The following is a 14,676-nucleotide window of genomic DNA, read 5'->3' on the forward strand; positions in this document are numbered from 1 at the left end:
ACTGAGCTATCTCCCCGGCCCTATAGATGATTCTTTTTAAGAAAAAATTAGTTTTTCTCATGCCTGGGACTGAAATACAGAATGAGTTGATTTCAGCTGTGCTAGGTAGAGTCTACCAAAAATGAAAAGAATGGTTTGGATTAGAATAAGCCAAATGTGATTTCTATTTCTTGCTGGGTGATTATAGACATTGTCGGTGAACTCATGCTTTGGTTACTGTAGGGGGCGACATTGGAGATTCAAGCTCTTGGAGAAATGGATATTCTGTTTGTTACATGTATGTCACATAAGATTTGCCTACAGAGTAGAATTTGAGTAAAAATATGTTATTTTACCTAATGGTATACGCACTACAAAAAGATGAGAGTGCAGGTATGGATAATTCAATGACACAGTGATATTTAAAACATAAATATTATGAATTATGATCTACTCATTTATACAACAGAACAAGCATTGATTTCTTGGACTTACTACTACATGCAGTAACTTGGAAAATAAAGAGAGCTAGGAAGGAAATTCTAAATTTTTATCTTTTATCTTATTTGTCTCCTTTAGGGACAAGATCTCACTATGCAGTTCAGGTTGGCTTTGAGCCCCTTAATATTTCTAAAGAGAAATTCTCAAGTTAATGAGTAGATCCACAATCAGATTTTTGAAAGCTTAATTGTAAGATTTAGAAAATAAATACTGTTATCCATATCCTACTTTTCTCCAAAGAGAATTAATGCATCACCACTACTTATTGTCACCTACCATTTCTGTAGTTACCTATTTTGATTCATACACATAGGTCAGTGTGGAGAAAAAAAATCTTATCTGATTTGGAATAAAATAGAGAGCGAGGGAGGGAGGAGGGGAGAGAAAGAGAGAAAGAGGGAGAGAGACTACATTATACCACCACTTAAAATATTTTGTTTTAACCTATCATTTTATGTCATTCAATTATTATGCTATAGATATTTGGACCAGTACAACAAATCATGAAGTTTAAGTCTCTGGATGATGTCATCAAGAGAGCAAACAATACTACTTATGGATTATCAGCAGGAGTTTTTACCAAAGACCTTGACAAAGCAGTGACAGTCTCCGCCGCTCTGCAATCAGGGACAGTGTGGTAAGCCAAGTGACTGGAAGTTCTATTTGCCTTTCTAACATTAGCCATATTAACAGCTTAATTTGAACTTTTCAGATGCAATTACATGGCCTACTAAGATATTACATAGCATACTAAAAACAAACAAAACCAAAATAAGATAAAACAAACAGAACAACAACAAAGAAACCCAAAGCATAGATAAAATTAATTGCTATAATGGCAAAATGTGAAAAGAAGTTTTTTTCTTTCTTTTTTCTTTTTCCTCCTCCTCCTCCTCTTCTTCCTCCTCGTCTTCATCCTCCTCCTCCTTCTTTTTTTTTCTTTTGTGGCCAGCTCAGTGCAGGATTGATGCAGCATGTGGTGTCGGTGATTGAACTACCATCCTTGAGTTTGCCTAAGCAGGAGCTTTAGACTGCTGAGCTATCTCACTGGCCTCAAGAGGGGCATTTTCTTTAACTCAATCCAGTCTTTTGGAATTACTTAGCTAAAACATTTCATGAAATTTTTTTATACAGTAGGAGTATGGTTAAGTATTTTCTAACTACTTGACACTGTTATGTGCAAAGGAAATTAAAGAAAAATTTCTGCTTTAATCGGGTCTAATCAGTTAAGATAATCGTTTTTCTTTTGGTACCCATGCAAATATTTATTTCTGATTTTTTTATGTCATTATGAGCGATATCTGAAGGTCATAATTTAGAAGAATATATTTAATTTTGATGAGCATCTTTTTCAGTTTTGACCTATTTTATATAGTTAATTTTTGTACTTTAAGTTTTAATGTCTGTTTTAAGGTGTGTTTCTCAAACTTTTATGTGACTTGTCCCTCCCTCAAGGTCTGCATTGTTTTCACAGTATTATTTTGCCTTCATCTTTTTTCCTACCAATAGCTGAAGATCATTTTTCTTCTCAGTCCTATCCCATTTTTTAATGAATTAGACACTGACAAGTGTCCCTGTTGATAGCTCTAGAGTTTTTTTTTCCATGCCATAAAGAGTTGTTGTTTAGTTAACCCTTATTCTCAGATGCACCATGTTGTTTGTCTAACCATTTAGTCCAAGCTGGCCTCAAAAGGTAGAACTCCTTTCTTAACCTCTAAGTGCGAGAAATACAAAAATGTGCCACTGCATCTGCCCTCAGTATGATCTTGTTGCCTTAATGCATGACAGAGCTGAGTGGGAGACTAATCTCAGTGTCTAAAGAATGGCTCTCAACCTTGTCTCTCTGTTAGCGCAGAATATCCCTAATCCCAAAATCAAAACTCCAAAATGCTTTGCAAGGCAGCAACATAAAACTCCAAAGATTTGAGATCCCCAGGAAGCAGGGTATTGACTCGGTGAGGAACTGACCTCGCACTTCTTTGGTCCTTGATTCTTTGTGTCCTTAATGAACGAATTCAGTGAAGACACAAATGCAGCCATGGAGATGTATAGGTAGAATTTCTGTAAAATACATACAGAGAGAGTTAAACCTTTAAGAGTGAATGTAGGCAGTGGGAAGTTTGAATATATTTACATCCAGAGGCATTACTCCTGGAGTTCAGGACACAATAGTGATTATGATGCTTAGTATTCTACCTAAAAGTCACTTCGGAATTATAACAGTGTCTTCCTATCCTTTTCAGGTGGTATTTCTTCAAGAGCTTTAATTACGTAGGAAACTTAGGGAAGATATATTCTTAATTCAAACCAGCCTTAAGCCTAAAGAATTGTCTTTAAAGAACATTTCTTCTCTGATGTTACTATGTGGTAGGATTTAGCTTTCAGTAGGGCTGTATTCCGTATTTGGACATTAGATGTCCAGGTATCAGAAGGAATGTGCCAAATGTGTAACCCTAAAATGTCACTGAACGTGGTGGAATTTCTTTAGGTCTGAGAGCTACAAGTGATTACAGATGTATTACACACTGAAATCTTTGTTTCTTTGGGAATACACTCTGTTTTGGGTCCCTCTTTACTTCCCTTCCCCCCACTTTTATCCCTCAGGCCCACGAAGGTCTAACCACCTGCCTAACATTTGGTTTTAGGGTAAATTTTAACTCTGATTTGGGAATCAAGGACTACACCACTAAAGTTTATGCAAATACTCCAAAATCTGAAAAACCCTTAAAATATAGCAAATTTTTTCATAAAATCAGTATGGCCAGTGATGAATGTCGAAATTTCCTGTGATAAATTGTGAGCATAAATCCTTATTACCATTGCATGCTTGCACATTAGCTCTGTTTACTGAGACTTACCTGTGTAGCAAGCAGTTCCATGAGCAGTTTACGTAGATAGACCACAGCCCGAGGAACAGCCCCACTGAACATTAGCATCGCTGTGGCACAGATCAAGGAACGTGAGAGAGAATCCGGATAGCAATTTGAACTCAGTTTTTTTCTAAATGGCTATTTCTCAACCTTCTGTTACCCTGTTCTAAAATAGTTTCATTTTCACTGTAAAGTCAGAAGATCACAATTGTTTTCTGCATGTTTTACCAATGAAAAACCTCAGGTGATCTCTTGATAAAGGAGCTTGTAGGGCATCATCCCACTGGCCAGGCTTGGGATTCCATTTGGAATTTCTGACAGGACATATGCTTATTACTTTATATTCTAAAGTATACTGATATTCATTCTGCCATCATCTCAGATATAATGTCTGCTTGGTATTTAGAAGACAGCTATGGAATCCCAGCATTGCTGGTACCTTTCCAATAATTTCAAAGTCTAAGTCATCAATCGAAAGAGCAATTAAAGCATAAAGCAGAGAAAGTCTTTTTTATTTTTTTTACTTTTTTAATTCTATTGAGAAACTAATATCAATGAGACAGTTTCAAAACTGATTAATAGGACAGTTTCAATAATCAATACATTGTACATTGTTATCTTCTTAGTGGTTATCCATAGTCCAAGATGCAGAAGAATATCCTGTCCAAACACTATTAGTACAAATCTTTCTTCTCACTGAATTAAGCCAAAGTAGCTGTCTTCTTTGAAGTGGAGATTTACAACTGAATGGTCCCCTCTGTAGGCAATACTTGGAAAAGGGCCTTGTGGCCCAGTGAACATGTAGAACTCTGAGAACTGGGATAGTAAGTGTTTTAACTGAGAAATAATCTGAATGTTATTTCAAAATTAGGACCGGGGAGATAGCTCAGTAGAATAAGCACTCACCTGGCAAGCACAAGGTTCGGAGTTCAATCCCTAGTATCACCAAAAAAAAAAAAAAAAAGAAAGAAAGAAATCAAAGCCATGGCCAAATTCTCCCAAGTATAATACAGTTTATCAGGTCACTCTGTTGTCTGTATACTAAAGTATCATGATAGGAGGGAAAAGTATAAGAAACAGAATTTTTCTGCTTTAATTTCTTTTTGCCTTTTGTGTATAGTGAGAATCACCTGTGTAATTATATTTTCTGTTAATAATGACCAGGAGGAAATGCAAATCTAAACAAATTGTTCATAGCCTGTAAAACTGTATTCTAAAAACAAACAAACAAACAAAAAACTGTGTTCTAATTTCTCAGTCTTATGTTTATTTCTACCACTTTTTCTTTAATTATATTCACATTTTTGTTTTTATATTTGTTTAAAGAAATCTCTTTAAACACTTCATGAAATTTGAGAAATTAATTTAAAAATCCAACCCTTGCCAAGGCCTCTATGTTAGCAAATTTTTGAATCAAGTAATGAAAAAAATGAACTGATTGGTATGATACACATTACATGACAAATTAGTGCATTTTTGAGAGAATTATAACACTTATTAAATATAAGCAATAAAGAACACCCAGACAGCAAATTCCAGTCTCTAGGAAACCATATTTTGCTTTCTGGTGCATATTGGTTCCTCTATCTTTTATAATTCAAACTGTCATTTATTAGCGTTATGATGCAATGACTATTCACATACATATTTTATTTGTTTATCTTTAAGTAGCATATTTATGCTTCTTTCTACATTCTGACTTATATAGTTTTTTAAAAATTTGAATATGTTATAGGAAAATGTAGTTCTTTAGAAGTTTCCTAAATTTCTAAAGTTCCAAATTTATGAGTTACTATATAGGTTAAGTGTTACCTGACACATGCATCATTTCTTTCCTTCTTTTTCTTTTAGGGTAAATTGCTATAGTGTCATCTCTGCTCAGTGCCCCTTTGGAGGATTCAAAATGTCTGGAAATGGAAGAGAACTGTAAGAAAAATGTTCTATTATGATAAATATTTACCTTGATAAAAGTGGTTTTCTTTCCCAGGGAATTAATTCATGTTCACTATCACAAATAAAATGTACCTTTGTTCTTTCTTGGATATCCATAACACCAAATCATTTATCAAATGTTGGATTATTCTATAAATGCAGAAATGCAAAGCAAAAGTTAAATAGAACTTATTGAGCTTCTATAGTTCAAGAGGGACCATATTAAGCACTTTACATTGCTGATCATATTTTGCCATCTTTTTAGAACTGCTAATTATATATATATATATATATATTCCACTTGAGAAACATTTGCAGTAAGGAGGTAGGAACTAAATTGGAAATTATAAGAAATGTAAGAGTGTAAAGAACACTTTATTTGAATATATCTCTGAAATAAATGACATGCCTTAGAGCAAGAGACTTTATCATTAACATGACTGATTCTTATTTGCCACAATTTAAATTATCCGATTGATTTATTTTTGGTACTAAAATATAAACTTAGAAGGAAATCAGTGCAAGGAAAACATGCTTTATAGTTGTCTCAATAGAGAATATATATATATATATATATGCATGTATGTATATTCATGAGCTCTTTCACTTGAAGCCAAGATATACACTTGTTAATATGTACATACAGTACACACAGTAATATGGCATTTCACTTGATTAATTTTTCAAGCATGTTTAACCATTTTACTTTTTAAAAGATTTTTCCATTTAGTAATAAGCCATATTCCACTAAAACAATGTTGATGCATCATGTACAACCATTTTAGGATAAACATTGCACAAGCCTACAATTTTGTGAAGAACAAGTAAAGTGAGTCTGTTCTAAGGGCTCTGAACATGTTGGAGCAGCCATAAACCCAGTGATTTGTGTTCGTTAGCACAATTACAATGAAATAAATACCTTTGGGGAAACAAAGAGGAGAAGAATGACATCGTGACTGTCTATTTTCTCAATGCACATTCTTTGCCTTTTTGGGGTGACCAAAGTCCTAGGCATCTCAGTCACTTCGTGCTCTGCTCCATATTCTATATAACTGTGCTATGTAGAGGAGAAATATGTTTAAAAAATGGAGAATACAAAAGGCTCACGTGCAGAATGAATTAGGTAGTACCAGACTGGGAGTTCCTGCTTATGAAGTCTGGGGCTTAAAGTGCAGAGCCAAGCACCTAAGGACAGAAAACTCTGAGTGCCAACAGAGTATAAAAATGAATACACAGTAGCTCTTATTCTCATAATTTTCATCTATAGAATGAAGTCAAGCTTTGAGGGAAGGGAAAGGAAGGAAGTATAGTTCATAGATAGTGGTATGAGATAAGTGGACAGGTTTAAAATTCTATGGTTCTAACTCCAGTAAGAATTCAGGAGATAAAAATTTAATGATAATTGATAAGGTATGAAAAAGCTTTACAAAAAAAGGCATGAGGCTAGTGTAAGATATCAGTAAATAAAAAAGAGGGCCTTCTTTGAATGGAACATTAGACATGGGATGCTCAGGGACTGGGGAATTTGTTCAGTTACTATGGATTTCTGGGAATGAAACAAATGATTTTAAAGAGAAATATGATTGAGATTAAACTATCCTGAACTCAAGAAAATTGGTTTTGATCGTAGTGAATGGTGACAAGCCATAGCCATCTTTAGAATGTCTCTGAGTCCATAGATAGTGGCATGTGATAAGTGGACAGACTGCAGCATAGACAGAAGCCTGACTGACCCTCATCAGAGTCTTGATGCCATCAGTGGCCTTCCAGGTGGCTGTTTCAAGTTGTCCAATATCTCAGCCTTGTTACTTATATTTAAACCTGAGATATTAACAGCCATTCTGCTTGTGTGAGAGCTATCTGGTATTCTCAGTGTTCGATTACTAGTCCTGTAACTGTCCAGAGTAAGAATCCAACATTGATTTTTTTCCCTTTTATAATTTCTTCTCTTTATAATGTTCATTACTGGATAATTCCTTGGTAGAATTAATTACTTTGTACAAAAGAATCTAATACAGAGTTTAATTACTCTTTAGGGCTGCTAATTCATTGTTGGTCTAGCTATCGAACACCTTTTCCTTGGAATGTTTATAGAATATTGAAAATGAATGAAACAATAGTAGACAAAATATGTTAACTTTGTTGAGTAAAATTTTGCCAAGCTTTAATAAAGCTGAGGCATAAGGAAGCCAAATCTGAGTACTTAACACAGGAATCAGCGACCCATAATTTCTTTCATATCCGTGGTATATTATACATAATTTTTTCTTCAAAAATTTCAGTTAGGGGTCAGGGATACAACTCAGAGCCATAAGTACCTGCCTGGCAAGTGCTAGGTCCTGAGTTTGATCCCTGGCACACACACACACACACACACATACACACACACACACACACACACACGTGTTAGCTAAAAATATTACTATTTTTCCATAATTTTATTGAGAAACAAATATCAATGAGACACTTTCAAACCAAATTGGTAGCACAGTTTCAATAATTAACACATTGCATACATTCTTCCTAGTGGTTAATTGCTGTACAAGATGCGGTAAAAAATATTACTATTAACATCTCTTTAATAAATTCAGTGAACCCAATAAACAAGTTATCTCTTGCAAGGTGTTTAAAGGAAATCACAGAAGCAATAACCTCAAATGACCCCCAAAAGCCAAATTATAGCTTGTTCTGAAAGATAAAAAAAAATCAATTTTGATCAATTGGGAGCAGAGCCCTTAAAAAGCCACAAAGAGTGGAGTGCACACTTTGATACACACCTCAATGTGTCTGATGGCGACCCTGAGTAACCAAAATTTGACTTTTGAAACTCTGATCATTGGATTGGTACTGGGATAGAGTCAGCAGTTGGAATCTCTCCCTCTAGGTAATCACACTCATTATCACAGGAGTTAAGCTAGATAACCTGAGACTTGACTGGTAGGACATTCATAGTTAACTGATTCTCAGTACCCTACAAGGTAGTTTTTGTCCCTTTCAAAAAAGAAGAGGCAAAGAATGTAAACAGCTGGGCTTTTAGTAAGTTATATCACATAAATGTCTTTTGTTTGATTATATTTGCCAGATCAGTTCAGCCAAAATTTCCTCTGTGCCTGCTTAAGCAGCACAAATCTCATTCCTGGGCACAAAGGGAAAAACAGACGTAATTTCTCACCAGGACGTTTTTTTTTTTTTTTTTTTTTTTTTGCATGGCCCACAGATAGAGAGCATAAATTTTGTATGGACATTTAGTAGAAATGCAGTAGAACTCACTCCAGACCTACCGAAGCAGCATCAGCATTAGAATAAGATCCGCAGTGACTTGTATATTGAGGTTTTTAGAAACACAGAACCAGTATCTCACAGACAATAAGATGAGGAGAAACGCAAGCAGGTGGGCTTCTGCACTGGCATGGAAGCAGCGCACGCTGTGAACCCTGAGGGTGAGGACCCATTTCAACCTGAGCGGACAACGTTCACACTTACTACTCTCCTGAGAGCATCACATGCCTCTGGAAGCCACAGTACAGCACAAAGTCTATTGGTGAAATCACAGTTTCACTCATCTGCTTTTTGGAGATAAAATACTTCACAAAATACTATCATTCAATGGGTCTCAGACAGCTGTGTACAAACCTTTTAATAACTTAGAACATGCTCGTTGGAGCTTATAAAGGTATTCTAAAAAGCTTAGCTGTCACCCCCCCCCCCAAAAAAAAAATGATCTATAAGAGGACAAGATTTCTCAGGAGAAAAGATGTATTCTACATACATCACAATGGAGGGGAAGGAAAGAATCAAGATTTTACTCCTCTTTAAATCTTTATGTGTCTAGGTGTTAGGACTTTAAGCACAGTACCCCTGCATGTAATTGGATCTTCTCATCAAGACAATACAGAGGGGTCAGGGAGATGGCTCAGTGGAATAAGCGCTTCCCTGGCAAGCGCAAGGGCCTGAGTTCAATCCCCGGTTCTGAAAAAAAAAAAAAGACAATACAGAGAAGAGCTGAACGCAATTCTTCTAGTTAACCTGTCAACAAAAAAATAAAGCACAGTTTCCAAAAGTGTGAGAACAGATAAACCTGAGAACAAGGGTCTATGGTAGGAAGAGACTGGCTCATGTTTATCGCTGGTCATTATGTAGTGGACTTGAGTTATACCTGCTAGGCCAGCAAGATAATTCAGCAGATTATAACCGTGGTTTAGGCAATCTCAGGGGCCATCAGTTCGATCCCCTGCGTGCAGACCCAGCCCTGCCTACGGGGCATGCTGAGATGGTGACTGAGACTAGGTGTGGTGGCATGTGCCTGTAATCCCAACACTTTGGGAGGCTGAAAACAGGAGAATTACTATGTAGTGACACCCTGTAGACCTTGTACTAAATACAGGAAAAACAAAAGAGTTATACCTACAAATGACAAAGGATGTGTCAAAAACCTACATTTAGGTAAATTGCTTGCTCCTCTGCTTCGTATAAAAGCATGTAAGACATCAAAGAAGAAATAAATTTTAGTAATAAAGTTCAGGCTTTTGCTTTGCTAAGGTCCAAAGATGTTTAAAAATGTAATTGCAAAAGATTAGGACAATTTGAATGATCATGGTTGTGAGGTCATTTTTCCATGGTACATACTGGTTCTGCTTCAGTTTACAATTTTTGGTAGTACTCCTGACAGACTCTGTAATTCTACTTGTTTTTTTGTGTTACACCTGCCTTATTTTGAATACAAACCAAAGTAATGATGATAAATTTCCCATTGGGTTGAACTGTCTTCTGAGAGTTTGGAACTTGTATATGCAAGTAAAATAATGTCGAAAGCAGACAGTTTCTATCAAAATCAACTAAGAGGCATGTAAAGGAAAGACAGTATTTTTTCCAAAGGTGATTTATGTATGTTCAATTATGGTCAGCTAGGTTCTGCTTATAAGAAAAAAAATTTCATTGTCCTTACATACATAAATAAGAGAATGCTTGTATCACACTAAGACTTATTATGTATATGCAATATTGTACTTAATAGTGTTTATGATAATTTTCTTCTTTTTTCTAGGGGAGAATATGGTCTCCATGAATACACAGAGATCAAAACTGTCACAATGAAAATCTCTCAGAAGAACTCATAAAGCGCAAAAGTGGAGAGAAGATTCTTCAATAATTCAGCATCTCCTGTAGTCCCCAGTATAGTGGAATTTAAATATGATTTTTTTCAGAATTTTTTAAACATAAGCTAATTGTATTAGTATTACACATCAACTTTAGCTTATTGTGAAAGAATCATTTTGCTTTTAACATGTGACCCTAAGTCCTAGCCTGCAAGACATGGATGGAATTGTATGTAAGATCTCTCTAGTTCTGTCATAACCGCGTGCTTTACTCTGTAACTGTTCTGAAGATAATCAGTTTATGGTACAGGACCAGTAGTCATGTAGGTTTTTTCCCTTAATGACTCCTTGAAGTACTTACTGTCTGTGTTAACTGCAGAGTAAGTTGCTCTGTTCCCAACACTTACACTGTCCTTGAAGTGTTTTGAAATGCTTCCTAGAATGTCTAGTCTGCTTGTCAAATTAAATATTTAATTGTAGTCTGAATATGAAGCTGAATAAAAGCCTTGCATGAATCTTATTCAGTCTGAATTATTTTTAGTTAAAAGTTTGTGCTATAGAGATTTACTCTTCCTGTCTTTCAAGAGTCTTAAGTTGAGCATAAAGATGTGTGTAGAAAAAAGAATCTAATCTACTTATTCTCAAAAGGGTGAAGACGTGTAATTTACTTTCCACAAAAAAACTTTTGTAATCCTATCAGTCCTTGAGATAGCTGGGAACAGCCCTTCATACATAATTCCTGCCTTCCTCTGAAGTTCTAAGGGGGAGAGTTGTACAAAGGAGAAGGAGGAGTGAGTGGTCCATTGTGTCTAGATGTTCTAGTTTAGAAGAAAACAAAAGCAGGTCCTTGCAATCCCTCTCAAAAGTGGGGAGAAAACAAATAGAATCTAACAACCTTAAGAGAGCCATCATGGGCCAAAGCAATAGTGATGAAGTCTAACTGAAGAATGGGTAGCTGAATGTGAGGGCGAATGAAGAGAAAGTTGGCAGTAAGCAATAGGGAAAGAGATTTTGCAACATAATTTCTCAGGATATGTTTCACTGAAAAACAAGCAGAGACAGTTTCTCTGTGAAAGTTAACTGCACCATGCTTCTGTTTTACCCTTAACAAAGACCTTCTGACTCTTCTGTGGAGCTTCCTTGGAGGAAGTGACAAGGCCCAAGGAAAATTGACAGAATATTGCAAAATATTCTGAGATCAATATCATAAATTTAAGCTTAGAGATCTTTACCATGACTTTGTTATTTGGATTGAGATTTTTATCTAAATAGTGTAGTTTACTGGCCCGGCCAAATAGCTCAGTGGATTGAAGCACCTGCAAGCAGGCTCAGCGGCTGGGGGATTTAATCCCCAGGCCCGCCATGCTGGCCCCGCCATGTGTAGTTTATAATTTTAGATTGATAGACACCCTAATAACACTGACACTGACAAGTATCACAACATAAAAATTAGCGAAAGTCATCAGCTTCTTAGGTCTGAAATAATTTCAACTCAAGTTTAAGGGTTTCTCAAACCTGTGTAGGCCTGTAAATACATAATTGGACTACCTTCTGACAACTGGGGCATAATGATTTTGGAAACTGGAGGAACCCGAACCATAGAGAAAATGGAAAGTTCTCTGGATGTTGAGAAGGAAAAACACCCCAATACAGAGGAAGGCTGAATTTTCCTAAAACTAGACGGTGCCTTACATTAAAAAAAAGTTTAAAACCAAGTGCAAATAAATTAATTAGGTAGACAGTTAATATTACAATGGCATCCTACCATAACTGTTTACTATATAACAAAGAAGCCTGCATGCAGCGAAAGACAAAAGCCAGAAGCAAGTTTAAATATTTAAAAATTAAATCTTCATTGTATAAATAAGACATTACAGGATTAAACAGAAAATATCTGCTTTATCTTAGCTTGTCCTGAGCCTCAGGACATTATTTGTACTCTATTGTTTGTAGAAAGCCTTAGTAGCAATAATTCTTAGAACTTTAAAAAGTCAGAGAGTATCTTATTAGTCTGTGTGTAATTTTCAGTCACAAGTATAATCTCACTTTTCTCAGCTCCACATGGAAGAAAATAATACCAAACTCAGCCACAGAAATAGGAATTATTCTCTTGGCAGAGAGTCAGGACTCACACAGCTTCTCAAATGTCTAATCCAATGAACATTATTGTCTTTTTTTTCTTTATTTGTCTTGTTTTTTTCCTCAAGTTTTTTGATGTAATTTGTTTACTTTTTCAGAATATATGCTTCTGCTTTTATTTTGAAATTGTCAAGGAAAAATAGGCAGAAATAGTTGTCTTATATTCTTGTCATCAACTAAAAATAGACCCAACGCAAGGTACAAATTTTTAACAATTCCTTCATATAACTCAAGAGAGAATAACAAACTCTAAAATACTTTTTCCCTTGGAAATATGTGTCAAAATCTAATAGGAAATAGAGTTTTACATGGGTACCACGAACTAAACATCTAGCTTCTAGTGAGTTTCTCAGAGTATTCTAAATAACCAGACCACATTTTCACATAAAATCAAAATTCTCCACTATAATTTCATTTCCCAACTTACCCTGGGACTTTTTCCCTCTGGAGATGGTCTTGAGCTGTTCAGTTTTGAAAGGGATAAATATAGAGAAAGAACAGTTCAAGATGCTAGCTAGATTCTCTAGAAGCTCAAATTTAGTGGCCCTGGGTGTGAGAACTATCATTGCTACAGTGCCTGAGGACTGTGAAGTGTCACACAATAACACCCTGAGTGGTGAAGCATCTCTCTAAAGACCTCAAAATTATCTGTGGTGGTGTGAAGCAGCTCCATGACATGTAACTGAACTGGCCCTTGTACTGCGTGTGGAAGGTTCATTGCAGAGAAAAATAAAGTCTCATCCATAAATATCAAAGACAGGGCTGGCCAAATAGCTCAGTGGATTAAAGTGCTGTTTAGGCAGAAGCATGGGCTGGGGGTTCAATCCCCAGGCCTGCTGTGCTGGCCCCACCCCTGGGGAGTGCTGAGAGGGCAATTAAGACTGGGCTTGGTGGCATGTGCCTATAATCCCAGCTCTCGGGAGGCTATAAACAGGCAGATCACTAGGAGTAGTGAGACCGTGAGCACCCTGTAGACCCTTCCATAAAAAAATACAAAAACAAAACAAAAAAACCCATAAATATCAAAGACAATTTCCAAATCACCTCTTGAAATATCTACACTGAAGGAGCAATAACACTCTTTGAACATGTGCTGAATAGTTTTACAAAAATTTAGTTATGTATACTTTAAATGCATTTTTTTATTCATAGAACACAAACATGGTATCACTCTGAAATGATTTTACTGATCATCACCAACTTTTAAGGCTTTTGTCTAATTTTCATTAATTATTTAAAGATTCATCTGTCCTATAAAAAGAGAGTAGATATTAAAGCTCAAAACTGTTTTATGCTGGAAAACAATTTTTTAACTTTTTATTTTAAAATAATTTCAAGCTTTTAAAGATATGACAGGCATACAAAAGACCCAATACATTTTATTTACTAATTTTTAATATTTTCCTCCCTTGACTTTATCACTCTTTTTTTTGTATAGACTCATTTTGTCTTTGAGACACACTTTTAAACACCATACCGTTTTAGGCCAAAATACTTCAGAACACTTTCTTTGAAATAATGTCCTTTTTTTTTTTTTTTTTTTTTTTTTTTTTTTCCCACAAAACCATGGTGGAATGATCTAATTCAGAAAATTTAACATTGACCAGATGCTGGCACCTAATCTCAAGCAATGTACAGTTCTCTCTAATTGCCCCACTCCATGCCTTTTATAACTCTTCTCTCCATGATCCAACAATTAATGCGCAATCAGGACCTGCACACGCAGCTGTCATTCTTTCGTTCTGTCTTCTTATTGCTTAGTGACTGGACACAACTCATAAGCACGTTTACTGCTCAATCAGACTGGTCAAAGTTGAGCCCGCGAGGGAAACACTAGAAACACATCAACTGTTAATGAACTGACAGTAATCAGCCAAAACAGGGCTGATGGTTTTAAAGAAAACACTTTGTCTCAATATTTGATTATCAATGATCATCTTTATGATAAACCAGGAAAGAATATTTATGTAACATGAAAACTATGTTCCTTTTCTCACGGGTAATTGTAAAGAAACCATTTTTAAAGTTCTTTTAAAGGTCTGTGAAGATAGTAGTGTCTGCTCCTTATGTGACTTGTCACAATACTGTCCTTCACCGTTGAATTTCCTAGTCTGCGCAGGTGAAATAGCTCAGCATCATGGACTAAGCTGGCCACTGAG

At 35.7% G+C, this 14,676-nt stretch overlaps 1 protein-coding gene across 1 annotated transcript in view; it reads left to right on the plus strand.

Annotated features, from left to right (window-relative positions):
- Nucleotides 1–10,898, plus strand: part of Aldh1a1 (aldehyde dehydrogenase 1 family member A1) — a 55,953-nt gene extending 45,055 nt beyond the window's left edge. Inside the window, exons 11-13 of the mRNA XM_004638124.2 lie at nucleotides 960–1,117; nucleotides 5,202–5,276; nucleotides 10,327–10,898. Of these exons, the coding sequence (XP_004638181.1) occupies nucleotides 960–1,117; nucleotides 5,202–5,276; nucleotides 10,327–10,399 (306 nt within the window). The 3' untranslated portion in view covers nucleotides 10,400–10,898. The remainder of the gene's footprint in view (nucleotides 1–959; nucleotides 1,118–5,201; nucleotides 5,277–10,326) is intronic.
- The last annotated feature ends 3,778 nt before the right edge of the window (nucleotides 10,899–14,676 follow it).

The sequence above is a fragment of the Octodon degus genome, unplaced genomic scaffold (genome assembly GCF_000260255.1).
Source record: "Octodon degus isolate 3935 unplaced genomic scaffold, OctDeg1.0 scaffold00095, whole genome shotgun sequence".
NCBI classification, from domain to species: Eukaryota; Metazoa; Chordata; class Mammalia; order Rodentia; family Octodontidae; genus Octodon; species Octodon degus.